At 45.2% G+C, this 27996-nt stretch overlaps 1 protein-coding gene and 1 long non-coding RNA gene across 3 annotated transcripts in view; one reads left to right on the top strand and one right to left on the bottom strand.

The window, feature by feature from the left end:
- Nucleotides 1-27996, top strand: part of ubxn4 (UBX domain protein 4) — a 109791-nt gene that overhangs the window by 38392 nt on the left and 43403 nt on the right. Inside the window, exons 6-10 of one of the 2 annotated variants that reach the window (XM_037280648.1) lie at nucleotides 2402-2498; nucleotides 2566-2611; nucleotides 4158-4279; nucleotides 6158-6260; nucleotides 14538-14669. In XM_037280648.1, the coding sequence (XP_037136543.1) occupies nucleotides 2402-2498; nucleotides 2566-2611; nucleotides 4158-4279; nucleotides 6158-6260; nucleotides 14538-14669 (500 nt within the window). The remainder of the gene's footprint in view (nucleotides 1-2401; nucleotides 2499-2565; nucleotides 2612-4157; nucleotides 4280-6157; nucleotides 6261-14537; nucleotides 14670-27996) is intronic. The other variant, XM_037280649.1, reaches the window with a different exon arrangement.
- LOC119139731 lies at nucleotides 59-27839 on the bottom strand. The gene is made up of 3 exons (XR_005101430.1): nucleotides 27790-27839; nucleotides 2519-2521; nucleotides 59-242 (listed from the first exon to the last, which is right to left on the bottom strand). It is a non-coding gene; the product is annotated as an uncharacterized LOC119139731 (long non-coding RNA).

The raw sequence follows: 27996 nt of genomic DNA, 5'->3' as shown, positions 1-27996 counted from the left end.
GGAACGGTTGAAGATCCGTGCAAAGGTGGGTGCCAGCTGTTCAGCACAGATTTTCAAGCAGGAAGGTGACACGCCGTCTGGGCCCAGTGCCTTGATGATCTTTTGTCTCCGGAACATCTGGCGCACTTCCTCCTCGCGAGTCTGGAGTGCGGGCGCGGCCTCTGCAAGAGAGAGAGTCGGTGACAACGGTGATGGAGGTGTGGTCAGAGCGATTGTGGAAGGAGGTGAGTATGTTGATTGTGCTGTAGGAGGTCCTGTTGTGTGGGAGGACCGATCAAACCTCCAGTAGAACCTGTTTAGCTGGTTTGGAGGCCTTGGGCTCTCCACAGGACGGGGGGTTCGCTTCTTGAAGCCTGTGATGCACTGCAGACCTTTCCACACTGTTGAGGGATCAGAATTGGCAGAGAGGTGTCTCTCCAGGCTCTCCCCGTAACACCTCCTGGCTTTCCCGACCACTCAGTTCAGTGTGTTTCTGGTCTGCTTGAACAGGTCCTGGTCGCCGCTCCTGTTGGCATCCTCCTTGACTTTGCGCAGCCTCCTGAGGGTCATTGTCAACCAAGGTTTGTCGTTGTTGTACGTGCAGGTCTTAGTCTGCACACACAGATCCTCACAAAAACTGATGTATGATGTGACAGTGTCAGTGAGTTAATGCAAGTCTGAAGTTGCAGCTTCAAAAACTCCCCAATCGGTGCAGTCAAAGCAGGCTTGGAGGTCCTGCCTTGACTCCACTGTCCACTTCCTCACAGTCCTCACCACAGGCTTAGAAGTTTTTAGTTTCTGCCTGTAGGCCGGGATCAGATGAACTAGACAGTGGTTCGAGAGTCCTAAAGCTGCACGAGCCACAGAGTGGTATGCATCCTTAATTACAGTGTAGCAGCGGTCCAGTGTCTGTGCCCCTCTGGTGGGACACGTTATGTGCTGTCTGTATCTGGGGAGTTTGTGTGCGAGGTTCGCCCTGTTAAGATCACCCAGAACAATGATTAGTGAATTTGGTAGAAGTTTCTCCATGTCTGCACGTGCGTGTGGTGGAATGTGTAAACAGCCGCCATGACAATCGAGGAGAACTCCCTTGGTGAATAGAACGGCCTGCAGTATTTGAAAAGTGTTTCTAGGAGAGGGTTGCAAGACTCTTTCAACACCGTGACATCAGTACACCAACGTTCATTAATGTAGAAACAGAGACCACCTCCCTTTGATTTTCCGGTGAGCTCCGCGCTGCGATCTGGACGCATTAGCCGCATTAGCCAAAACCCAGCTAACTTCACGGCGTGGTGGGGGGTGCCCACGTTTCAACAAAACACAGAGCGGCTGATCTGCTGAAGTCCGTGTTCCTTGAATTGAGGAGCAGCAGTTCGTCCATCTGGCGCGAACATTCGCCAGGTGAATTGATGGTAGGGAAGAACGGAACCCTCTTTGCCTCAGCTTTACGAGGGCTCCAGTGCGTTTTCCGCGTCGTCTTTGTCGTGCTAGCTTGTATAGCACTGCCGCTCCAGCTAAAATTGACGGAGGTCAAACAGTGGATCAGAGAGAAAATACCAGAAGACTGTCCGATGTTTAACAGCGCTTCTGTGGTAAAAGCGATCCGGGATGGACAGCAGAGGACATAGAAAACACACAAAATAAGACAAAGTAACAGAGAGCGACTCACCGTGGCGGCCATCCGCGGCGCCATCAGTACAGTCCACCTGTTAAAAGTGGGGAAAATTCATTTGTTGCATAGCACTTTCTAACCAAAGCACTAGTCTCAGTCACACACATACCCCATCTCTTTCATTCTTGTGTATGCTCTTCAAATCTGTGAATCGCGTGTTGAGGGCTATAGCCACCTTCAGCCATCTGTTGATGTTGGCCATGCGTGTGTGTATGCCCTTTGAGAAGGTAGTCTTAAACTTTATCAAATAGCCTGGATCCTCATCAGATCCATAACCTGGTTGAGATGAGATGAGTGCAGCGAGTACCACAGACCATGTAACAGCTCTCACCTCAGAGCAGCTCGGTCACATATCTTCAGTGGAACGAAATATGGCAATAATGAACTCTCATCACTATTGACGTGTATATTTGTGTGTGAGTGAATGAGAGACAGTAGTGAAGGGATAGGGAGAGAGAGGTGAGTGTAAGAAGGGGTAGTGAATGGGAGGTGAGGTGTGTGAAAGAGCGATACAGAGAGATATGAGAGGGAAGGAGAGGTTTGTGTCTGTCATGTGTGGTCTGCGTGTGTGTTCGTATGTGTCCCCTCTCCCTTTGAAACAAGTGTCATCGAACACGATGGACAGGTAAATGAGAAAGAAAAGTGCGTGACACATCATTTGTCTGGATTTTTCTTCGTATTTCAATTAATAATTTTAATTCACGTCCAGCCTTTTATTCTTATATCTGCCATGTCTTTTAATCATTGCAGCTGCGTGTCGCCAGTCAGCTGTGACCACTGCAGCGAGTGAATATCCACATCCTACAAATGTATCTTTTATCAGTGAAGCAAATCCAGATATGAAAAGGTAACAGCAAACCTGCAAACTGGCTTTTAATTACCTTTACCTCAAAATATTAATGATGTTTTATCTGGAACCTGGATATCAGGCATCGGAGAAAGACAACGTTGGAGAATGAGGTAAGGAAAAGATCTTAGGGAACACTGATGCACTGGACTCTATGGATGTGTAAAAAAAAATCTGTATACCGTATTTTCCGGACTGTAAGTCGCAGTTTTTTTGTCATAGTTTGGCCGGGAGTGCGACTTAAACTCAGGAGCGACTTGTATGTGAAATTATTAACACATTATTACTTGATCATTAACACATTGCTTCCTAACTAGTATATCTTTTCACATGTTATTTTCACACTAAACCGCATGAGTGCGCTCTAGGCCTGTGGAATAATTGGAACTGCAACTGACGATGAGTCTGACGTCAACAACATAGAAGACGAAGCGCCGCATCTACTTCCGGAGTCAGCGGAGTTTTTTATCAGTGACACAGAGGACGAAGATTTTGATGGATTTAATGATTTATGTAGAGTGATACGGATGGTTCTATAAACGTATTTATGTTATAGTTATTTAAATAACTCTTTATGTCACGTCAGGCATGTTCTCAGTTCCTCGTTTGTGTTTATCTAACGTTAGCGTACCGTACCGTCAGCCTGTTGTTGCTGATTCATGTCTTTTCCTGGTGTCTGATTTTGTCAAATAAATTTCCCCCAAAAAGGCGACTCATACTCCAGTGCGACTTATGCAAAAGTTTGGGCACCCCTGATTATTTTCAAGATTTTCTTTATAAATCATTGGTTGTTCGGATCAGCAATTTCAGTTAAATATATCGTATAGCAGACAAACACAGTGAAACTTGAGAAGTGAAATGAAGTTAATAGGATTTGCAGAAAATGTGCCATCATTACTTAAACAAAAGTAGGCAGGTGCATAAATTTGGGCACCCCAACAGAAAAATGACATCAATATTTAGTAGATCCTTTTGCAGAAATAACAGCCTCTGAACACTTCTTACAGTATCTAATGAGAGTCTGGATTCTGGTTGAATGTATTTTTGACCATTCCTCTTGTGAATTGACGACAATACTTTCCTTGCGTTGTCGGAGGATGCAACGCATACAGAAAGCATTCATTACGCAGTGTGTGTGACATAAGATTTACTTGAAAGAGTGTGTTGGCCTTCATGATTTTAAAACACGAAGTTTGTGAATCTTTGCGAAACATTGTTGCCGTGGCAACACAGAGTTCCCCAAGAAAACAGTGCTATGTTTAAGTGTCTAAAGATGCACTAAAACACATGCAACACACATCAGACTCAATGTTTTTAAGTTCACAGAGTGATAAAAAGAGGGAAAAAAATCTGTGGCACCCCCTAAAAATTTTTAACAGCAGCGTGTGTTTGTGTGTTTCTATGAAATTTTGGTTGTATATGTATAGTCTCCTAAAGCCATGCGCTAAACCTAACAAGAAGACGACCATTTTGAGTTCATTTTAAAATTGAGTCTAGCTTCGACTTCAAAATCCCCTCTCATACCCACATCATCCAATCTTAAAAAGTCTAAGCCTGAAGACATCTACGAACTTATTATTCATTGCAGGGAATTAAGTTTGTGACATTAATAATGTAATATGTTCATTCTTTTGTTGTTGTTTTATCTCTGTTTTGCAGGACTGTGTGGATAGAGCAGCCCTTCATTCCAAAACCCTGGAGCACAAGGCTCAGCAAATAACCCTACAGGCCAAACAGACAGAGCTTGAAGCTGTAAAGGGTACTTTTGTGAAGCCAAGGGGGTAAATCTGCCATTATTGTCTCAAAACATCACATTTAGAGTGTGATGACACTTAAGGACCACATCTATTTTTTAGGATCAGTGTTATTCCAGCACTACAAAACGCACCTGATCAAAAGCCGCAACAGCAAAATTTAGAAGACAAAAAGGAAAACGTCTAATTTTTCTTTCATTCAATGCCAAAACTTGTACAATGTACAAATAAAAATGTACAGCTGCATAGTAATTTTATTCAATGCCAAAACTCTGTACAATGTACAAAGAAACATGTACATTGCATAGTGATTCACTGTCCACTAGCATTGTGAATATAAGCACTGTACAGCCGGGAAATTTGAAAGTTCATGCCATGAACATTAATTCTCGTAATTTCCGGACTATAAACCGCTAACCTTTGCACAAGCTTTGAACCCTGTGGCTTATAGTCTGGTGGGGCTTATCTATCGATTTTTCATGCTTTTTATGATATTGTAAAAGATTTGTTATGGTAATACAGGTAATGAGGTCATTTCAGGTGCGGCTTATTGTCCGGAAATTACGGTACACGTTTTATGTACATCAAGACAGTGGACTACATCTGCTCATGCATCAGCATACACTACGGGGATGTTTTTGTGAAGTGCGAGCCAGTAGCTCACACCACGGTTCCAGTATTGCGCGATTCTGTAAAAGCCATCATTGTCTACCAAGCTGTAAGGGCAAAGGTCCTTGCAAATAAATTTGGCGAAGGAGGTTGTGATACAGTCAAACCTCGGTTTTCGAACGTCCCGGTTCTCGAACAAATCGGAATTCTAACGAAGAATTTGAGAATTTTTTTTGCTTCGTTTGTCGAACAAAAATTCGGAGGTCGAACCTCGCGAGATGAGCGTAGAGGACCCGAGAAAACCCGACCGTGCGGCCCGGATGCCGACTGACTCCGTTCATTGTAATTGTATTTTCGTTACTTTGAGGATTGTATTAACCCCTAATCATGCCTCCAAAGAAAGCAAGTGGGAGCAGTAAAGCCATCCTAAAACACAAAGACACTCTTAATTAATTAAAGCAATGCGACAGTGAGTGCCCGGCGCGCTGCGGTTGCGTGATCGGACCAAATTAAGCTCCCTGCGCACTGAGGTCCACTTAAATTTTGGAAAGTACATCAGGACTTTAAAAATACTTTCTAAATTTCAGCGACGGCTCTGTCACAATAATGCGACCAGCGCGGTGCAGTTGCGTGGTCGGCGGCGCGCTACGGTTGCACGGTCGGTGGTGCGCTGCAGTTGCGTGATCAAACAAAAATGTGCAAATGAAAAAAATGCTTAAAAAAGGTGTTTTTTTTTAGTCTTGGAATGGATTGAAATTTTTTCCATTATTTGTAATGAGAAAAATAGATTCGGAATTCAAACGATTCGCTTCTCGAACCGCCTTCTGGAACTGATTGTGGTCGAAAACCGAGGTTTGACTGTACTCTGTACCCTCCGCGACCCAAGAGGGAACATCTCAACAGTAGTGAGTCAACTGACTTGATTTGCCTTTATTATCACCTGTGTGTAGCTTACCGTTATTGCGAACAAAGGGATTTTGTAGATAGTCTTTGTAGGGTTGCTTTGTAAAACAATTCTTGCAGATTGAGTGTTTCAGACCTGACTGTTTGGTCCACTTTAAAAGGACCAGGGTTTGATTCTAACGCTGGTCCGGACCTTTAATGCAGGTGTGAATACACGCAAACGAATCCTGGTGCGGATTAAAGAAACGGACCGAGACCTACTTTTTCAAGTGGTCTCGGTTCGCTTCCAAACGAACTCTGGTGCGATTCGCTTCAGGTGTGAATACAAACAGCGTAGATCAGAAATGTATGTACTTTTTTTCAATAATTAATGTTGCGTTTGTGCATCATTAGTACCACCACAAGGCTTCAGTTTCGCCTCCCAGATGGGTCATCCTTCACCAACCAGTTTTCCTCACAGAGCAAACTTCAGGAAGTTCATCAGTTTGTGATACAGGTCAGTAAAATGAGTAGACCTCAGTTATTGCAAAGGTTCTGGTCCTCAGTCATAGTTTTGACGAGACAATAACTTGGTTAGCTACTCCATCTTTTTGGTATCTTGCTTTTTTAGTTGATCCTTTGGGACCTAAATTGATTAAAAATACTCTGCTGTAATATATTTAGTGTGAAGGCGAAGTCTGTTATTCTAAACCACAGGTGTCAAACTCCAGTCCTTGGGGGCCGCATTCCTACATGTTTTCCAAGTTTTCCTCGTTAAACACACCTGATTCAATTATCAGGCTCCTGCAGAACGTGAGGATGAACTGATCATTTGAATCAGATGTGTTTAACGAGAGAAACTTGGAAAACGTAGGAATATGACCCCCGAGGACTGGAGTTCAACACCCATTTTCTACACCATTAACTTTTAGTATTTTTAGTATTATGTTTTAGTATTTAGTATTATACCGTATTTTCCGCACCATAAGGCGCACCTAGAAGCCTTTAATTTTCTCCCAAAAAACTAAGGTGCGCCTTTTAATAAGGTGTGCGTTTTGTGTGGACCAAATTCCAAAATCTGTACAGTTTTGTGTGGCTTCCGTGTTATATGAAGACCCGATAAACCAATCAGAGAACATTACGTTTTACATAAATCGGGGCAAAAAACAATCAGAGGACTGTACTAGCACATATAGTACGTATCTCCGCCGCCATTGATGAATCAATACTATCGTTTGTGCAAATCTGTAAAGTTGTTTTGAGAGGCTTTGAGTAACATGTAGACCCGAAGAACCAATCAAAGGACATTGTTTTACGTAGATCGGGGCAGTAAACCAATCAGAGGACTGTATGTAGCACGTTGAGTACGTATCTCCACCGCTATTGATAAAACTTGCAAAAATTTGTGCAAAAAAAATTGCATTAGGACCCTCTAAAATGGCATAGACAAAGACAAAGTTGTTTTGTGTGGCTTCCGCCACACTGAGACGTAATATACGTAATATGTACAGTGCCTTGCGAAAGTATTCGGCCCCCTTGAACCTTTCAACATTTCGCCACATTTTAGGCTTCAAACATAAAGATATAAAATTTTAATTTTTTGTCAAGAATCAACAAGTGGGACACAATCGTGAAGTGGAATGAAATTTATTGGATAATTTAAACTTTTTTAACAAATAAAAAACTGAAAAGTGGGGCGTGCAATATTATTCGGCCCCCTTTACTTTCAGTGCAGCAAACTCACTCCAGAAGTTCAGTGAGGATCTTTGAATGATCCAATGTTGTCCTAAATGACTGATGATGATAAATAGAATGGACCTGTGTGTAATCAAGTCTCCGTATAAATGCACCTGCTCTTTGATAGTCTCAGGGTTCTGTTTAAAGCGCAGAGAGTACCATGAAGACAAAGGAACACACCAGGCAGGTCCGAGATACTGTTGTGGAGAAGTTTAAAGCCGGATTTGGATACAAAAAGATTTCCCAAGCTTTAAACATCTCAAGGAGCACTGTGCAAGCAATTATATTGAAATGGAAGGAGTATCAGACCACTGCAAATCTACCAAGACCCGGCCGTCCCTCCAAACTTTCATCTCAAACAAGGAGAAGACTGATCAGAGATGCAGCCAAGAGGCCCATGATCACTCTGGATGCTAACAGTGTTTGCTGATTGACTGAAGTAGCATTCAAGTGTGAAGGCGAAGTTATTGTATGTTATTCTACACCATTAACTTTATTAGTGTGAAGGCGAAATGTGGCGGCCATCTTGGAGTGACCCAGAAGTGCCCCAAAATGAACACGAAGTAAACCGGAAGTGCCCCATCACAAACAGGAAGTGACCTAAAATGAACAGAAAGTTTTTCATTATTTGGATGGCCGTTCACAATTAATTGGTGAGCAATTTATTTTGGATTTACTGCTGCTATTCTTTGAGGTGGTTTATTCTCATAGTTTGTTTGTTGCTCATATTTTCCCTTGGAGGTCTCAGGTGGGAAGCTACTCAAATGATTAATTTGGGGGTTTATAAACAGAGATGATGGTCAGGTGTTTTGTCTCTAATTTGATTATTTCAATGGGGCCAGCTTCAATTCTTGCCGTGCTCAAAACTGATGATTTGTCCCCAACAAATATGGCACTTCCATATGTTTGGTTAGCGATGGTTGTTCACCCTATGTGTCTCTTGCAGACACAAGACATCTGGCTGAAGATCTGAAAGGATCTTTGCTTTGTTATTGCTAAAGTCTTCAATATTTAAACTAATTATATTCATGTTATCAGAGGGCCGAGGGTTTATCCTTTTACCACCCATAAGATCGCAATTGGTTGGACTGTATTGGCATGTAATGTTAGGATTGGTCTCCTTACGGATTAACAGGGTCACGACGAGAACGTTCCTAACTTGACCCTAGACTGAAATCTAGAAAAAGTTTTGTCACTGAGGAGGAACTTCCACCCCATATATCAGGACAAAAGTATAGAGTGGACCAATAGAAGGAATCTGAACAAAGGAATACCCCCAACAGTGCTGTTCAAGACCCCACCGAAGAAATTGCTGATGGGGCACATCTCCCTAGACGCAGCTGGTGTGCTCTTAATAGGGCAAGATCAGGAGTATGTAGGACAGGCGATAATATGGTCAGATGGGGTCTGGGGACGGGTCAGTGTGGAGAGGGCACCCAGACCATCGAGCATATCCTCCGAGCGTGCCCCTTATCATGCAGCCTGAACAATGCTGACTTGCTGAATGTGAACCAGGACACCCTACAATGGTTGTTGGTTTGGCGTGACAAGCTATGATGAACAGAAAGTGCCCCAACATGAAGAGGAAGAGAACCGGAAGTGCCCCAATTTTAACAGGAAGTGAACCGAAAGTGCCCCAAATCAAACCAGAAGTGCCCCATACAAATAGGAAGTGACCTAAATTGAACCGGAAGTGCCCCAAATAAACCGGAAGTGACCTAGACAAAAACGGAAGTGGCTACAAAAAACCGGAAGTGTCCCAAATACACTGGAAGTGACCTCACATGAAACAGAAGTGCCCCTAAACAAACCGGAAGTGGCCCAAATAAACCTGAAGTGACCAAATTTGAACCTGAAGTGACCTCAAGAAATCTGGAAGTGTCCAGAAAAAAACGGAGGTGACCTCAATTGAACCAGCAGTGCCCCCAAACGAGCTGGAAGTGCCCCAAATTTTGTTTTTCCCTTCTACTTTCACCATTTTTCAACCGATTCAACCTGTTCCAACTTTTAACTGTACATCTAATGCCTACCTATTCCACAACTTCCCACTTACCAAAAATTCTAAGTTTTCAACTTTAAAATTCACACAAAATTCTACAAAATGTTGTTTTTTGCTTCTAATTCCAACATTATTTGACCGATTCAACCTGTTCCAACTTAGGACATCATTCTGTAGCATACCCCAAGTATTTTTTCAGCTTCTTTGCTGAAGCCAAACAAAGATGCGGAGGACCCCAAGTCATACAGGCCCATCTCACTGCTGAGTGTCCCATTTAAGATCTTGGAAAGAATGATACACAGCCGCATAGAGCCAGTGGTGGACTCACAACTCCCACGGGAACAAGCTGGTTTCCGTCGCGGAAGGTCAACAGCAGACCAGATTACCCTACTCTCCCAAGACATCGAGAACAGCTTCCAGGATAAGGAGAAAGCTGGAGTGGTATACCTGGACTTAACTGCCGCATATGACACCGTGTTGCACCGGGGACTCCACCTGAAGCTGTTGAGGACCATACCGGACCGGCACATGGTGCAGTTCATTATGGAGACGCTTTCCAACCGCAGCTTTACTCTCCAAACCAGCAGTGGGCAGTGCAGTAGGCTCCGTAGACTGAGGAGCGGGGTACCGCAAGGGTCAGTTCTCTCACCAACACTATTTAACATCTACAGTGCCTTGCGAAAGTATTCGGCCCCCTTGAACTTTTCAACATTTCGCCACATTTCAGGCTTAAAACATAAAGATATAAAATTTTAATTTTTTGTCAAGAATCAACAACAAGTGGGACACAATCGTGAAGTGGAATGACATTTATTGGATAATTTAAACTTTTTTAACAAATAAAAAACTGAAAAGTGGGGCGTGCAATATTATTCGGCCCCTTTACTTTCAGTGCAGCAAACTCACTCCAGAAGTTAAGTGAGGATCTTTGAATGATCCAATGTTGTCCTAAATGACTGATGATGATAAATAGAATGCTCCTGTGTGTAATCAAGTCTCCGTATAAATGCATCTGCTCTTTGATAGTCTCAGGGTTCTGTTTAAAGCGCAGAGAGAACCATGAAGACAAAGGAACACACCAGGCAGGTCCGAGATACTGTTGTGGAGAAGTTTAAAGCCGGATTTGGATACAAAAAGATTTCCCAAGCTTTAAACATCTCAAGGAGCACTGTGCAAGCAATTATATTGAAATTGAAGGAGTATCAGACCACTGTAAATCTACCAAGACCCGGCCGTCCCTCCAAACTTTCATCTCAAACAAGGAGAAGACTGATCAGAGATGCAGCCAAGAGGCCCATGATCACTCTGGATGAACTGCAGATAACTACAGCTGAGGTGGGAGAGTCTGTCCATAGGACAACAATCAGTCGTGCACTGCACAAATCTGGCCTTTATAGAAGAGTGGCAAGAAGAAAGCCATTTCTCAAAGATATCCATAAAAAGTCTCATTTAAAGTTTGCCACAAGCCACCTGGGAGACACACCAAACATGTGGAAGAAGGTGCTCTGGTCAGATGAAACCAAAATCGAACTTTTTGGCCACAATGCAAAACGATATGTTTGGCGTAAAAGCAACACAGCTCATCACCCTGAACACACCATCCCCACTGTCAAACATGGTGGTGGCAGCATCATGGTTTGGGCCTGCTTTTCTTCAGCAGGGACAGGGAAGATGGCTAAAATTGATGGGAAGATGGATGGAGCCAAATACAGGACCATTCTGGAAGAAAACCTGTTGGAGTCTGCAAAAGACCTGAGACTGGGACGGAGATTTATCTTCCAACAGGACAATGATCCAAAACATAAAGCCAAATCTACAATGCAATGGTTCACAAATAGACGTATCCAGGTGTTAGAATGGCCAAGTCAAAGTCCAGACCTGAATCCAATCGAGAATCTGTGGAAAGAGCTGAAGACTGCTGTTCACAAACGCTCTCCATCCACCCTCACTGAGTTCGAGCTGTTTTGCAAGGAAGAATGGGCAAGAATTCCAGTCTCTCGATGTGCAAAACTGATAGAGACATACCCCAAGCGACTTGCAGCTGTAATTGCAGCAAAAGGTGGCGCTACAAAGTATCAGCGCAAGGGGGCCGAATAATATTGCACGCCCCACTTTTCAGTTTTTTATTTTTTAAAAAAGTTTAAATTATCCAATAAATTTCGTTCCACTTCACAATTGTGTCCCACTTGTTGATTCTTGACAAAAAATAATTTTTTTATATCTTTATGTTTGAAGCCTGAAATGTGGCGAAATGTTGAAATGTTCAAGGGGGCCGAATACTTTCGCAAGGCACTGTATATATACGACTTACCGGACACAGCATCCAGAAAGTATGGCTATGCAGACGACCTTGCCATCATCCTGAGTCGACCAACGTGGAAGGCGACGGAAGACGGCCTGAATGAAGACATGCGCACCATGGCAGCATACCTTCAAAAGTGGCGTCTCCAGCTCAGCGTTGGAAAGACTGTTGGTGCATCATACCATCTCAGCACCAGGGAAGCAAGGAGAGAACTGGCAGTGAGCATTGAGGGCAAACGCCTGGAGGTTCAACAAGCCCCAAAGTACCTCGGCGTGCGTCTGGATCGGACCCTATCCTTCAAACAACACCTCGAAGATCTGAAGGCAAAGGTGAAATTCAGGGTTGCACTGATCCGCCGCCTTGCTGGAACAACGTGGGGAGTCTCTGCTAAGATCTTGCGGATATCAACCCAAGCGCTGGTCTTCTCTGCAGCAGAGTACTGCGCTCCAGTTTGGAACAGAAGCCCCCATGCCAAAAAGGTGGATGTGGCAATTAACAATGCCCTCCGAACTATAACAGGATGCCTGAAACCCACCCCTGTGTCCCTCCTGCCTGTCCTTGCGGGAATAGCGCCGCCCAACCTTCGGCGAGAGGCTGCCACCCTCGTTCTCGCCAGGAAGGCAAAAAATAACAACTGGCACATCCTGCACAACACTACAACAACTCCAGCTCCACCAAGCAGACTCAAGGCACGCCACCCCTACAACATGGCAGCACAAGAGATGCTCAAATCCATCCCTGAAGACATCTCCAGAGATGCCTGGCTGGCAGCAGCTTGGAAGCAGGAGTGGGAGGCAGCTGGCCCCTCCCTCATGCACCGTTATGTCTGGGAACCAAGAGACGGCGCCATAGGAGGAGACGAACTACCTCGCCAGCAGTGGACCACACTGAACCGCTTAAGAACTGGTGTTGGGCGCTTCAACATGTCTATGCGGCAGTGGGGACTGGCGGACAGTGCGGCATGCGAGTGCAGACAGCCGACCACATCATCAACACCTGCCCCCTATATAGACCACCCTCGGAGGCCGGCCTCTTCGACCTGGGACCAGAGATGCTGGCGTGGCTCCACGACACCAAGTTGGAGCGCTGACGTTACACGAGAGAGAGAGAGAGCTTCTTTGCCTTCATACTAAATTTCTCCAGAAATTGCAAATTCTAGTTATTATATTTAATTCCTCGCACTTTTGTGACGTGCTCCACATAATTCATCCGATTCATTTCATTCCACTTTTGACGTATTCCAAATATTCATGTGATGAGCGCTTGCGTATTTCTCATTCCAAAAATTCCCTTCTAATTTCTACATTTTCCAACCAATTCAACCCGTTTCAACTTTCAACTGTTCATCTTTTGCCTAACTACTCCAAAACTTCCCACTTACCAAAAATTCAAAATTTTCAATTTGAAAATTATTAGAGAACTCTCCAAAGAGCTTTATATTTTATGCACATGAAACATTGACTGGTTCATCTAAAGATATTCAGAATCAGCTTTATTGGCCAAGTTTGTGCATGCCAAACAAGGAATTTGACTCCGGTTGATCTCAGCCTCTGTATAACATTTAAGTGACTAACAACATTCAAGTTACTAATAACATTTAAGTGCCAAGAGCACGATGTTATTGCCCAGTGATGTCTCTGAGACTCTGAGTGGTGTGAGTTCATCAGAGCGACAGCCTGGGGGAAGAAGCTGTGTCTGTGTCTGCTGGTTTTGGCGTACAGCGCTCTGTAACGCTGTCCGGAGGGGAGTAGTTCGAACGGACTGTGACCTGGGTGAGAAGGGTCTGTAGAGATGTTAATTGCACGTTTCCTGGTCCTGGACAGGCACAAGTTTTGGATAGATGGGAGGTTCGATAGATTGAATATAGAGTTACATAAAATTTTTCATTTTGTCAAATTCCGCTGCCATTGAAACACACTATTTGACATGAAAGCAAAAATGTTTCTGATTGTCTAAAAATACACAAAAGCTTTCATAAGGTTTCCTCTTCAGAAAATGTTGAAATGTGTGGTGTTTCTTTGCTAGCACTGAATGGAGGACAAGCCATTTTGTTTTCAAGCTCCGTTCATGCAGATACATTTTGTATGAGGGATTATCATTTCCCTTAGATGTGTGTATTATTAACCAAAACTAAAAAAGTCAGTTATTTTATATGCGTCAAAGTAACTCACAAAAAAGTTTCAGTTGACAATGAAATACCGTGATTTAAACACCCAACTGGGGAACGAAAAAGCCGAATTTGGAGGGAAAAAAACTTTACCAGAGATTTAAGTTTCAAGACGCATGACAAGTCATAAAACACACATCAGGCCTGCAAAAAACATCTTTAGAGGTTTATTGTGACATTCAAAACAAAATCACATTCCGTTGTGCCAGTACCCCAACATGCCAGTCCCCAAAGTGGACCGGGCTGCGACGGCCCTTCGTTGCTGGTCGCAGCTCTATTTCTTTGTTTTTTAATTATATGATTTTATTAGTTTGTCTATGCTATATGATGTTTCAATTGCCTTTACTGTGCTCTCAAATATTTTCTTGTGCCACTCCAACTCTTTACTATCATAAGCGTATTGCTTCTTTGATATTCTCTGAGAAACATCCTGCATGAGGAAATATTTTGACATGAAATTACATTTGTAGCCTTCCCTGTGGTTTGATATGCACAAACTTAGTAATATCCTTTATTGTGTAATTTTAATATGCCACTAGTGTCTTTAGTAAATATGTAGCTAAAGATTTTTGTCTGCATTGTTTCTTAGGAAGTTGGAAACCGCAATAGCAACTTTTCCATGGCCACCATGTTTCCGAGAAGGGAATTCACCAATGAAGACTTTAATAAGACTCTATTGGAGCTGGGACTTTCTCCAAGTTCATCCATTGTACTTCTGCCTGTGAGTAGACTTTTTCCATCAAATGAAATTAAACTAGACTGGTGAATTTTTTCACCAGAATGATGCGAAATATTGAATATGATAGTGAACAGGTGTAATTATGTGGGAATTTTGTTTAAAGGGATGGTAAAGCGAGACCAACATTGGCACTTTTGTGATAGAACTATGAAAAAATGATGTCAATGGTACAATTCCCCCCTGTAAAAAAACTCAAGAGAGTTATCGATATTTTGGAACAGAAGTAAGGTACACTTACTAGGGCTGGGTATTATGGCCAATTTCCTAAACCGATTCATTTTCGATTCTGTAGGTTCTAAATCGATTAATTGTGATTTGATTCAATTCGATTCGGCTCGAATCGATTCAATCTGCCCTTAAATGATGAAAATAGCTCACCTCAATACACATGACTTTAATTTTTCTCGTTAGGTTTCAGGTGCAATTTTGAATTAAACTTGACAGATCACATTAACTGTAAAAATAGATTTGTCAGTCGGAAAAGTGCAAGTGAGTGTACATTAACAACAAATTGCATAAAGGCATTGTGTCAGTGCAAAATAATATCAACAAAACTAAAAGTAAAATTTACCTCTCAAGGCAAATCCTGTTAATTTCATAAATTTGACAGTTCACACTTTGTCTGGCCCGTGGAGACTCTGATGGTAACGTTACTACGTCCCTCAGTTTCTTTTGTTTTGCCCCGGGCGGCTTGTTGTCGGAAGCCAACGGACTAGTGCGGTACCTTGTCAAGTGGCTTCGGAGGTTTGTACTATTCCTACAATAACTGAGCTCCACATATCTTGCACACCACCTTGAATCTATCCAGCTCGTTGTCCTTTGTTGTTTTATATGCGAAATTGATCCAAACGTCAGACTTGAGCTGGGACGACTTGCAGAGCAGTGTTTTACCTGCCTCCACCGCTTTATGAATTCGCGCTTGAACGTCTTCACGTATGATGTCACGAGACTGTTGCGGTCCTGTGGCAGAAAAATTAAAATAAAGTGCGCATCATGGGTGTCCTATGAATTGATTATATCATTTTAATGGTATGTATTCAAAATCGATTAAATAATTTTTTTTACCCAGCCCTAACACTTATTGACGCCCACTTTTTGGGTGGAGTCTGCTTGATTCGACACATCAATCTGACTATGTCAAGGAAGGAAGAAATCTCAATTTCCCCATTGTAAATTTTGTAAAGAATATCGCTTACAAAGTACGACAAAGACAGCTATGAATTGGCACCAAAGTGTATATAGACATCTCTATTTATGGTACAACACAAGGATTAGCCTCTTTGGCTGATTTTGGAGAAATGAGCAGCCTCTTTGCAGCTGAAGTACCCCGTCACGTCTGTCTATTTCTTTTCACCAGTCACCAATATACGCAAACACAAAATGTTCCGAGAGGCTTTATGTCAGCTGAATTGTTCATACGTCGTTAAATAGTCAATTGAAATTGGCAAGGGTTCATTTTAGTTACATTTCCCCTGAAGTCCACGTATGGGGTATCACCTCCGCCGCCTATCTGAAAAGAAGGCCCTATAAAAAGTCACACTCAACTGAAGGGTCGGCCTCCTTGCTGGAAGTCTGATGATGCAGGGATGAGAATTTTCCACGGATCCGTGAATTTCCGTGTTTTTTTCCGTCGGAAGTATCATTTTCGTTAATCGTGTAAATCCGTTGAGAAAATGTTGTTTATATATAGGCCATCTGGCCGGGCAACGTTAGCCTCAGCGACTCGTGAGCATTCGCCCGCCCACCGCAACGGCATCTTACGGAAATCAGCTTGCCTCTGTAAACCTAACTAACTGGCAGCAGTGATGCGACAACATCCGCATTATTTTCGGCAGCATTTTGGCGCCACTTTCGTCACATCATTTCCACTTGTTAGCTTAACTTACGCGGAGAACTAAGTGTTTTTACACCGCCACAATGTGAATTTGCGATTGGGTTTTCATCACTTGTAGACGAGTTATTTACAGTTGTTAGATAGTTCTAGGGATATATATATATATATATACCGTATTTCCACGTTTATTAGGCACGGGTAAAAGTCTTAGATTTTTTTTCAAAATGTGCGGCGCGCCCTATCATGCAGTGGTCCCTATGTGTGTTGTTGTAAGGCGGACGTATTAAGGAGCACCATGAGAACATTAAAGGGAGAATTGTGGGCGTGGATTTGCAGTACGCCCCGCCCTGTGTGTTGTTGTAAGGCAGACGTAGTAGAGAACGCCTCTCTCTCTCTCTCTCTCTCTCTCTCTCTCTCTCTCTCTCTCTCTCTCTCTCTCTCTCTCTCTCTCTCTCTCTCTCTCTCTCTCTCTCTCTCTCTCTCTCTCTCTCTCTGGCATCCGTCTGTCTCGAGAGACAATGGTAGCGCCATGGAGCATGGACGGCGAGGCTGGAGTATCCTCTCCATGGCGCTAGCCAGGGCAGAATTTTTGAAGATCATGCATTGCCCATTAAACATGACTCCACTCTCGGCTGCACCAACTTGATCCAAGGGAACGCTACGCATTACATTTGGAGCTGGTTTAGCTGCAGGAGCTGCCGGAGAGATGTCGACGTCGACTATCCAACCGTCTTCGGGGCTCCACTCCGAATTTTTCCTCAGGGTTGTCTCCCGAAGCCTTTCCCGAGAATAAGTAACCCACAAGGCAGTGGGGGTTTGAGAATCAGGGTTTTCCGTCCCCTAGATGGATTGCCCTCCCAAGCTGACGAGCTCCATCTACCCGAAGCAACTGCACTCAAGAGAACGCCATGAGAACGTTAAAGGGGGAAGTGTGGGCGTGGATTGTATATAAAAGAACGGGTACATGCGTCATGCAAAACTTGTTGTTATAACAACAGTAAAAATGGCAAAGAGACACGCTTATCAAGCACAGTTCAAACTGAAGGCCATCAGCTACGCGGAGGAGCATGGAAATCGAGCAGCCACTCATCACCATCGCTGTTGCTCTGTGACTCTACGCGTGCCCATCTCACAGCCGATGTGAAAAAACAAGTGAAGCAAATGAACGCCGAGCTTGCTGTTATTCCAGGAGGCACGACAAAGGAACTCCAACCGCTGGACATCGGTGTGAACCGGCCGTTCAAAGTAAAGCTGCGAGCGGCGTGGGAGCGATGGATGACCGATGGAGAGCATAGTTTAACTAAGAGTGGAAGGTAGCGCCGGGCGAGTTACGCCACAATTAACGAATGGATTGTGGATGCTTGGGCTAACGTGTCTGCTGGCACTGTTGTTAAAGCTTTCGTAAAAGCATCATATCCGAGGAGCCACACGGCACGGAAAGTGACTCTGACTGTGAAGAAAGTGAACCTGGCATGTCTGTTAGAGATTTAGTGCTGCTGTTCAATTCGGAAACAGAGGATGAGGACTTCGATGCGTATAATTGATGACCATTACCGGTAATAAAAATGTGAATACCAAACTCAGTTTTGCTCCTGTTAGTGCAACTTATTTGCAAGAACCACACGGGAGACAGTATGCCCTTTGAGCACTTGCAAGTGGAGAATTCGTTCGTCACTGTGCATACAGCGATGTTCGAACGAAGTCTGACTTAGGCCTCTTGCAAGAGCATATTTATTGAGAGAAACAGGGTGGGGGTGAGAGTGGACAGGATGGAGGTGAACCCCTGGCCTCTGGTCAAATCATAGCAGGGGGTGTTTTACGATGTTGTGTAAACAGAACAACTTAGATTGCTTCCTCTCCAGCTGGTCAATCAGTTCAAAGGATCGTAGCACTTTGTTCGACTACTTTGTTAAGACAGGACAAGTTTGGTTAATTATTACATATCTGTGTTCCAACATAATCGTAGGACCAAACTAATCTATCAACCCTAACAGCTCCCACTTCATTTTTAAATACGCACGCTTGTATGCTTGTGTGTGGGTGTGTTGTTGTTGTTGCCATGAGAATGTTAAAGGGGTAAGTGTGGGCGTGGAGTTGTAGTGCGCCCCGTGTGTGTGTGTGTATGTGTGTGGGTGTGTGGGTTTGTGTGTGTGTGTTGTTGTAAGGCGGACGTAGTTGAGAGCGCCATGAGAATGTTAATATTGTGTTAGGGTCACTACTGACCCGTTTTGAGTTTTAGCATGCATAAAAGTACTTCATACATTTGTTTTTTGCGTTGAAACTTTTTGACTTTGTCAGGGACTTCCATTTAAACAAAATAAAATATATATTTTTTTTTACTAAATTATAAACTGCTCTGGTGAAAAAAATTACTTTTGTGGTGTTCGGGTCATTTTTGACCCAATTAAAATTTTCGATTATAAAACAAAAAATGCCCAAAATGAAATCATAAACACACAATCAACCAACAGCCTCTTCCTCCAACCACTTGAGCTTCATTTAGGGGCTTTTCTCTTTGCCTCTTTGCGAGAGCAAACAAAGGGAGACATGTCCAGGCATGTCAAGCCATTTGAGTGTGGGGGTGGTGACTTGCAGAGTACACATCTCCAATTCACAGGATGCAACAATGAGGAGAAGATTGACTGTAAATGAAGCTTTGGATCACATCTTTGCTGCAAATGAGGGAGCGGACACAGGATTTTAGCGATGGAGATGAACAGGCCTCTGAGGACGAAGATGATGTGGAGTACCAATTGGAAGAAACAGACACAACTGATCAGTCTGAAGAGGAGGTCACTGGTGCTGAAGCTGCTCCTGCTGAATCATTCCAATCCAAACGTGGCAACATACGTTGGAGCACAGTTCCTCCTGATGTGCATGGAAGGACAGCTGCTGCAAACATCATCAAAATGACCCCAGGGGTCACGAGGTTTGCTGTGACGAGTAAGTGACATCAAGACGTGCTTTGATCTTTTTTTGCCATTGTCACTAAAAAAAAGTCATAATTGCTATGACAAACCTTGAGGGGAAAAAAGTCTATGGCAACACGTGGAAAGACATTGATGAGACGTTCCTGGATGCCTACATTGGTGTTCTCCTCCTTGCTGGAGTTTACAGATCCAGCTATGAGGCAACTGAGAGTCTCTGGGATATATCAACGGGCAGAAATATTTTCCGGGCAACAATGTCTCTTCAGACCTTTCACATGATCTCAAGAGTCCTCAGATTTGACAATCGAGACACCAGAGCAAAATCTGACAAGCTTGCTCCCATCAGGGATGTTTGGGAGAGATGGGTGCAACTCCTTCCACTGATGTTCAACCCAGGGCCAGAGGTGACAGTGGATGAACGTTTTCTCCCTTTCCGAGGAAAATGCCCATTCCGGCAATAATATGACCAGCAAGCCAGGCAAATATGGCATAAAAATCTGGGCAGCCTGTGATGCTAAAACAAGCTATGCGTGGAACCTACAGATTTACACAGGCAAATCTGCAAGCGGCATCCCTGAAAAAAAACAAGGAAAACGTGTAGTCCTCGATTTGACTACTGGACTGCAGGGTCACAACATCACTTGTGACAATTATTTTACCAGCTATGACCTTGGACAAGAACTTCTCGGGAGGAAACTCAAAAAATAAACCTGAGCTGCCCGCTGAAATTTTGCTGGTGAAGGACAGGGCTCCACTTTCCTCCAAATTTGTTTTCACAGATACCACCACTGCGCTCCCGCACCACCAGACTCACCAACAGCTTCATTCTCCAGGCTGTTAGGATCCTGAACTCTCTCCCCCCTTCTGCGTAGCGTCCTGTACTTTTGCGCTATATTCTGACTGTCTGCTCTATGCACACTTGCTCCATTTTGCTCCTCTTATTTATTGTGTTATTTGTTTATTTATTATTTATTCATCACTCTTATTTATTCATTGTTTGTGCCTTCTTGTTTTTATTCTTTTGTGTTGTTTACTTGTATGTATATTGTGTACTATGTCTTGTCACCGTGGGATAGTGAGAACGTTATTTCGATTTCTTTGTGTGTCTTGGCATGCGAAGAAATTGACAATAAAGCAGACTTTGACTTTGTTGTCCAAAAAAACAACGGAATGTGATACTGATGTCCACTCTTCACAAAGATGCTGCTGTGTCATCAGGAAGAGACAAAAAGCCCATCATCATCCTGGACTACAACAAAAACAAAGGAGGAGTGGACAATCTGGACAAGCTGACTGCCACCTACACTTGCCAGCGAATGACCAGGAGATGGCCAATGGTTGTGTTTTACAACATCCTCAATGTGTCTGCATACAATGCATTTGTGTTGTGGACCCATATTCACCAAGGGTGGAATTCAACCAAAAACACCAAGTTTCTTGAGGAGCTCGGGAATTCCCTTGTCCAGCCGCACATTGAGCAACGGGAACGGGTGCCCCGAGACCCAGCTGCTGCAGACTTGGTCAGACAGCTTCAGTGTTCACCAAGCACGCCATCCACAGCAACCAGAAGAACATCAGCATCACCTTCCCCCTCAGCAGCCAGTCCTGCCTCAGGCACTCCATCCACAGCCACAATGCCAGTGAGACCACCTTGCTCAAAAAGAAAGAGGTGTCAGGTATGCCCGAGCAGTATGGACAGAAAAACCTACATAGTGTGCTTCACCTGCAAGAAATACATCTGCAAAGAACACACTAAAACTGTCACTGTTTGCAACACATGCATCTAAACACACACAAGCACGCGCGTGCGCGCACACACACACACACACACACACACACCAAACACACACACACCTACACCATCATCATTCTATTCTATTCTTCTCAGGGTCGTCTACTTGTGGGTCCGCAGGTGGGCGTAGAGGCCGATCCGGGATCCACATATTTTTGTGCAGTGTGGGCAGGGGAAAGTGGTGGTGGGTTGTGGTCGTGCTGGAGCCTGTTTTTGTCTTTCCTTTTGGAGTTGTCGTTTGGTTTCTGCGACACGGCGGAGTTCCTTTTCGTGATGTGCTGCACCTTCTTGCACCGCTGCCCTCCAGCAGTTCCTGTTCAAGGCGATGCGCTCCCAGTCCCGAGATGTTATTTGGAATTTCTTGAGATTGGTCTTGAGGTTGTCCTTAAAACGTTTCTTTTGCCCGCCCGGGGCTCGCGGACCTCTCTCCAGCTGGGAGTATAACATCTGTTTGGGGAGGCGGGTGTCAGCCATGCGGATGAGATGTCCTGTCCACCGGAGTTGGTCCTGCATTATTAAGGTGGTGATGCTCGGTATCCTGGCTTCCTCCAGAACGCTGATGTTTGTGCGTCTCTCCTCCCATTTGATCCTGAGTATTTTCCTCAAGGTTCTCTGGTGGTGTTGTTCAAGAGCTCTTAGGTGCCTGCTGTAGGTTGTCCATGATTCTGCCCCGTAAAGTAAGGTGGGGAGAACCACAGCTTTGTAAACCAGGAGCTTGGTGTCAACCCGGAGGTCTCTGTCTTCAAAGACTCTTTTCCGGAGTCTGGCATACGCTCCACTGGCAAAGCTCAGGCGATGGTTGACCTCAGAGTCAATGTCCGCTTTGGAGGAGAGAAAGCAGCCGAGGTAGGGGAAATGGTGAACATATTCAAGTGCAGTGTTGTCCACATTTATGATGGGCGGAGTAGATGGCTGGTTGGGTGGGGGTTGATGTAGCACCTGGGTCTTCTTGATGTTCACGGCCAGACCCAGGGCTCTGTATGCCTTAGTGAAGGAGTTCAGGATGCCCTGGAGGTCTTCTGCAGAGTGTGCTGCAATGGCATTATCGTCTGCATACTGGAGCTCCACGACCGTGGTGGTTCTGATCTTGGTTTTGGCTTTGAACCTGTTAAGGTTGAAGAGCCTGCCATCAGTTCTGTACCATACTGGGATTCCGTGTGGTAGTTCTTTGTTGATGAGGTGGAGTATGGCGGTAATGAAGACAGAGAACAGGGTGGGTGCAATAATGCATCCCTGTTTGACCCCTGTCTCTACAGTGAAAGGCTCAGTCAAGGAGCTGTTGTTGAGCACTGTGGCTGTCATTCCGTCATGTAATAAACGCAGTATTCTGACGTATTTGTCCGGGCAACCGTACCTCAGAAGGATGCTCCATAGGGCCTGGCGATCCACCGTGTCAAAGGCTTTTGTAAGGTCTATGAAAGCCATGAACAAAGGCTGTTTATGCTCACGGCATTTCTCCTGGAGTTGGCGTGCTGTAAAAATCATGTCTGCAGTGCCTCTAGATGGGCGAAAACCGCACTGCGATTCTGGGAGAATTTCCTCAGACAGTGGCAGTAGGCGATTGGCAAGAACACGAGCAAGTACTTTGCCAACTGTTGAAAGGAGCGAGATGCCCCTATAGTTTCCGCAATCCGCTTTGTCCCCTTTCTTGAAAATGGTCACTATTTGAGCATCCCTGTGCTCCGAGGGGAGTACTTCTTTTTCCCAGACCTTCAGAAAGAGGGAATGGAGGTGGCGCTGGAGCTCTAGTCCACCTTCCTTTAGGACCTCAGCTGGGATCCCATCTGGCCCAGAGGCCTTGTTGTTCTTCAGGCTCCTGATGGCATCTTGGACCTCTACTAAAGTGGGAGGTTCACCCATGTCTTCCCTGATGGGACTCTGAGGGATGTGACTGAGGAAATCTGACTGAGTTGTGCTGTCACGGTTGAGGAATTCCTGAAAGTGCTCTCTCCACCGGTTGTTTATGGACTCATTGTCCTTCAACAGCTCCTGCCCGTCTTTAGAGCGTAGGGGTTTTTGGCCGCGATGGCTTGGGCCGTAGACAGCCTTAGTAGCGCTGAAAAAGCCTCTGGTGTCACCAGAGTCTGCCAAACTCTGGATTTTCAGTGCCCTTTCTGTCCACCAGGAGTTTTTAATCTGTCTCACCCGGCTCTGGACGTCAGCCTTGGCTCTGGAGTGAGCCTGTCTCTTTGCTGTGCAGGTGATGTCATTTTGCCAGACATGAAAGGTTTCCCTTTTCTTGGAGATCAGCTGTTCTATCTCCGTGTCGTTCTCATCAAACCAGTCCTGATGCTTTCTGGCCTTGTACCCGAGAGTGGCACGGCAGGTGTCGAGGATGGAAGACTTGAACAAGCTCCAGTGTTCTTCAATGTCCTCAGGGTATTCCTGATTGAGGCTTTCTCCAAGAGAGGCCTGAAACAGCTGCAGGGCGGCAGTGTTGTTCAGGGTCTCGAGGTTTAGTCTCTGCCGGCTCAGCTTCTTTTGCAGTCTCCTCTTCCTCTTGAGTCTGATGGACATCGTGGATCGTATCAGGCGGTGATCTGTCCAGCAGGCCTCTGAATCCATCATGGCTTTTGTGATGCTCACGTCGCGCTGATCCCTGGCTCTGACAATGACATAGTCAATAAGATGCCATTGTTTAGAGCGAGAGTGTCTCCATGAACCCTTGAGTTTGTTCTTCTGGCGAAAGATGGTATTGGTGATGGTAAGGTCGTATTGAGCACATTTGCTAAGAAGCAAAACCCCGTTGGAGTTGATGTTTCCAATGCCTTCCTTTCCAATGGTGCCCTTCCAGAGGTAGTGGTCCCGGCCCACTCTGGCATTGAAATCTCCCAATATAATAATCTTGTCCTCCTTGGGGATTTTTGACAATACCTCATCCAGACAGGCATAGAAGGCCTCTTTTTTGTCCTCATCGGAAACGAGGGTAGGTGCATAAGCACTAAGAACTGTTGCCGTCTGGTTGTTGGCCAGCACCAGACGGAGGGTCATCAGGCGCTCACTGATTCCCACAGGGAGTTCAGAGAGCTGACTGATCAGTTGGTTCTTGATGGCAAAACCAACCCCATGGATCCTAGGCTCATCTGTGGCCTTTCCTTTCCAGAAGAAAGTGTATCCACCCTTTTCCTCCTTCAGATGACCTTCCTCTGCCCGTCGGGTTTCTGAAAGAGCAGCTATGTCAATCCGGCATCTTCTCAGTTCCCTGGCAATGATGGCGGTTCTCCTCTCCGGCCTATCACTGCTTACACTGTCCATTAGTGTGCGCACATTCCATGCTCCAAAATTCATGTTTCTGTGTTTTCGACCGCATATTGGTGATCCCTCTGAACGCGGTAATCCAGTCGGGAGGTTTGAGGCAGGCTATGTTTAGGGCACCTTTTCTAGCCCCTTCCCCCTCAGGGGTGAGCAGAGTGGATCCTAAAAAGGGCTGCTCAGTCGTGGATGCAGCTACCAAAGAACTCTTTCTGCCTCGGTCCAAGAGCCCAACGATCATCTAACATCCACCGCCTGATGTGCCAGCTTGTGACTAGGGGCTTCCAGACTTCACAATCCTGCCCCCGTTGCCACTTACTGGTCGCCACAGGACTTTAATCCGGGATGTAAGGTGGATTCCCTGAAAAAGACGCCTGTGCGTGACTTTGTTTAAAGTGGGGAGACTGGTGCACAGACAGTCACCACACCGTTCTTGACAGATCGGGGTCAGAGTCCAGTGGCAAGGAGACCAAGACGACTGGTGACCCTTTTCTGCTGCAGCCTTCATCCGCCTTCCCAGCCGTTGTGACGCCACCCCTCAGGTCAGCCATCATCCTCCGCCTGGTCCACCGTTGAGGTCTTCACTATTTACCCATAGCTGGAGCTGTTTACCCACAGCCGGGACAGTGGTTGATGGGCAGTAGGGCGTGTCCACACACCGGTGGGCCTACATGCCACATCTCTGGGGCCCACTGCTGCTCCGAGATCCTGCACAACTTAGCCTGGGACACGCACACGCACACGCACACACACACACACACACAGGCATGTTCTTTGCACATAGTATTTATAGAACAAGTACTTGATTTGGTGTGATTTTCTCGATTGGTTGTTGTTTATTTGACCTTGCAAATCTTTGTTTTATTGTAATTTTTTATTATTTATACTGTTCTGTTTTTCATATTGTTTAATATTGTATTAAAGTTCTATTGTGTGGAAAAAGACTTGTTTTTGCCCTTTTCTTTAAGTAAATAAATACGGGTGCCAAATGACCCGAAACACCATAGATGTTACTATATTTGATAATATTAAAATGAAAATCTTTTTTTTGTTGAACATTTAAGAAATGTGTTTTAATATCTCTCAGTTACACTCAGGTAACAGAACAACTGATTATTTTGTTGCCTTCTTCTCTTAAGGTTAATTTGACCACTTTTTAGACATTGAAAATGAGGGGTATGCTGTTAAAACAAAGGCCCAGGGGGCCACAAAAAATATTAAAACCAATCTTTTCATGGATAAGGGAGCCCAACCAGCTAAACAAGAGTTAAGAAAAACATTGGATGATAAAAGATTGTTTTGAGGGTATTTTATGGCTGATTTAATACACGGGTCCAAAATGACCTGCTAACACCACAGATGGCAGCAGAAGGCCAACAAAAGAGGAATAATTAATAACCTTTCTTTTAACCTTCCTTCGTGGATTGTATATATAAAACCTGTGCCCTATGATCTGTTGCGCCCTCTGTGTGTGTTAAACAGTCATGGCACACAACTGAGACTGCGCCTTTTATTACGGTGCGCATTTTGAACGTGAAAATACAGTAATCAGTGAATTTTTGTTTGCCATGTTTGGGCGTGCCAAACAATTTGACAGCCTCTGTTCAACATTTAGGTGACTAACAACACTCAGGATGTGTGAAAAACTAGGGGAAATGAGAAACCTTAAGAAGAGACCACAGATGGGAGGGTCCCTCTTCCAGGATGACCAGGCTGCAATGGATGCAGAGAGGACACATAGTACAAACAGTGTAGACAATTCAAAAAACGTGTGGAGAGCAGGTTGTTATTGCACAGCAATGACTCTGAGACTCTAAGAGTGGTGTGAGTTCATCAGAGCAACAGCCTGGGGGAAGAAGCTGTCTCTGTGTCTGCTGGTTTTGGCGTACAGAGCTCTATAACGCCGTCCGGAGGGGAGTAGTTCAAACAGACTGCAACCAGGGTGAGAAGGGTCTGTAGAGATGTTACTTGCATGTTTCCTGGTCCTGGACAGGTACAATTCTTGGATAGATGGGAGGTTGATCCCAATTATCTTTTCTGCAGTCCTGATTGTCCATTGCAGTCTGTGCTTGTCTTGTTTGGAGGCCGATCCAAACCAGACAGTGATGGAGGTGCAGAGGACAGACTGGATGATGGCAGTGTAGAAGGTCTTCAGCAGCTCCCGCGGCAGGTTGAACTTCTTGAGCTGTCTCAGGAAGTACAGCCTCTGCTGGGCCTTCCTCCGGACAGAGTCTATGTGGCCGGTCCATTTCAGGTCCCGAGAGATTGTGGTTCCCAGGAACTTGAAGGTGTCTGTGGAGAGAATAGTATTACTGCGGATAGTGAGGGGTGAAAGTGGTGAAGGGTGTCGCCTGAAGTCCACTGTCATCTCCACGGTCTTGAGCGGGTTCAGCTCCAGGTGGTTTTGGCTACACCAGTGGACCAGCCGCTCCACCTCCTGTCTGTACGCAGTCTCATCACCGTCCCGGATCAGTCCGATGAGAGTGGTGTCGTCTGCATACTTCAGGAGCTTCACAAGAGAGTCACCTGAGAAGAAATCGTTGGTGTAGAGAGAGAAGAGCAGTGGGGAGAGGACGCACCCCTGAGGGGCGCCAGTATTGGTGGTCCGGGTGTCAGATGTGATGTTCCCCAGCCTCACACGCTGTCTCCTGTTGGTCAGGAAGCTGGTGATCTACTGACACGTGGAGGCAGGCACCGCGAGCTGGATGAGCTTCTGTTGGAAGATGTCAAGAGCGATGGTGTTGAACACCGAGCTAAAGTCCACAAACAGGATCCTGGCATACGTTCCTGGGGTGTCCAGGTGGTGCAAGATGTAGTGCAGTCCCATGTTGACCGCATCATCCACCGACCTGTTTGCCCGGTGGGCAATCTGGAGGGGGTCAAGCAGGGGGCCCGTGACATCCTTCAGGTGGTTCAGCACTAACCTCTCGAAAGGTTTCATGACCACAGATGTCAGAGCGACAGGTCTATAGTCATTCAAACCTGTGATGGCGGGCTTCTTGGCCACTAGAACGATGGTGGCGCTCTTGAAGCACGAGGGCACCTCACGCAGCTCCGGGGAACGGTTGAAGATCCGTGCAAAGATGGGTGCCAGCTGCTGAGCACAGACTTTCAAGCAGGAAGGTGACACGCCGTCTGGGACCGGTGCCTTCCTGATCTTTTGTCTCCGGAACATCTGGCGCACTTCCTCCTCGCGGATCTGTAGTGCGGGCGCGGCCTCTGCAAGAGAGAGAGTACGTGACAACGGTGATGGAGGTGTGGTCAGAGCGGTTGTGGGGGGAGGTGAGTATGTACATTTTGCTGCAGGAGGTCCTGTTGTGTGGGAGGACCGATCAAACCTGCAGTAGAACCTGTTTAGCTGGTTAGCAAGCCTTGGGCTCTCCACAGGACGGGGGGTTCGTTTCTTGAAGCCCGTGATAATAATAATAATAATTCATTCAATTTATATAGCGCTTTTCAATAACCCACAGACGCTTTACAGATAAAAAAAAAAAAAAGGGG

Source organism: Syngnathus acus, chromosome 21 (genome assembly GCF_901709675.1).
Source record: "Syngnathus acus chromosome 21, fSynAcu1.2, whole genome shotgun sequence".
Classification (NCBI taxonomy): Eukaryota; Metazoa; Chordata; class Actinopteri; order Syngnathiformes; family Syngnathidae; genus Syngnathus; species Syngnathus acus.
The sequence above is the reverse complement of the archived record's forward strand: the minus strand, read 5'-3'. Positions and strand labels throughout refer to the sequence as shown.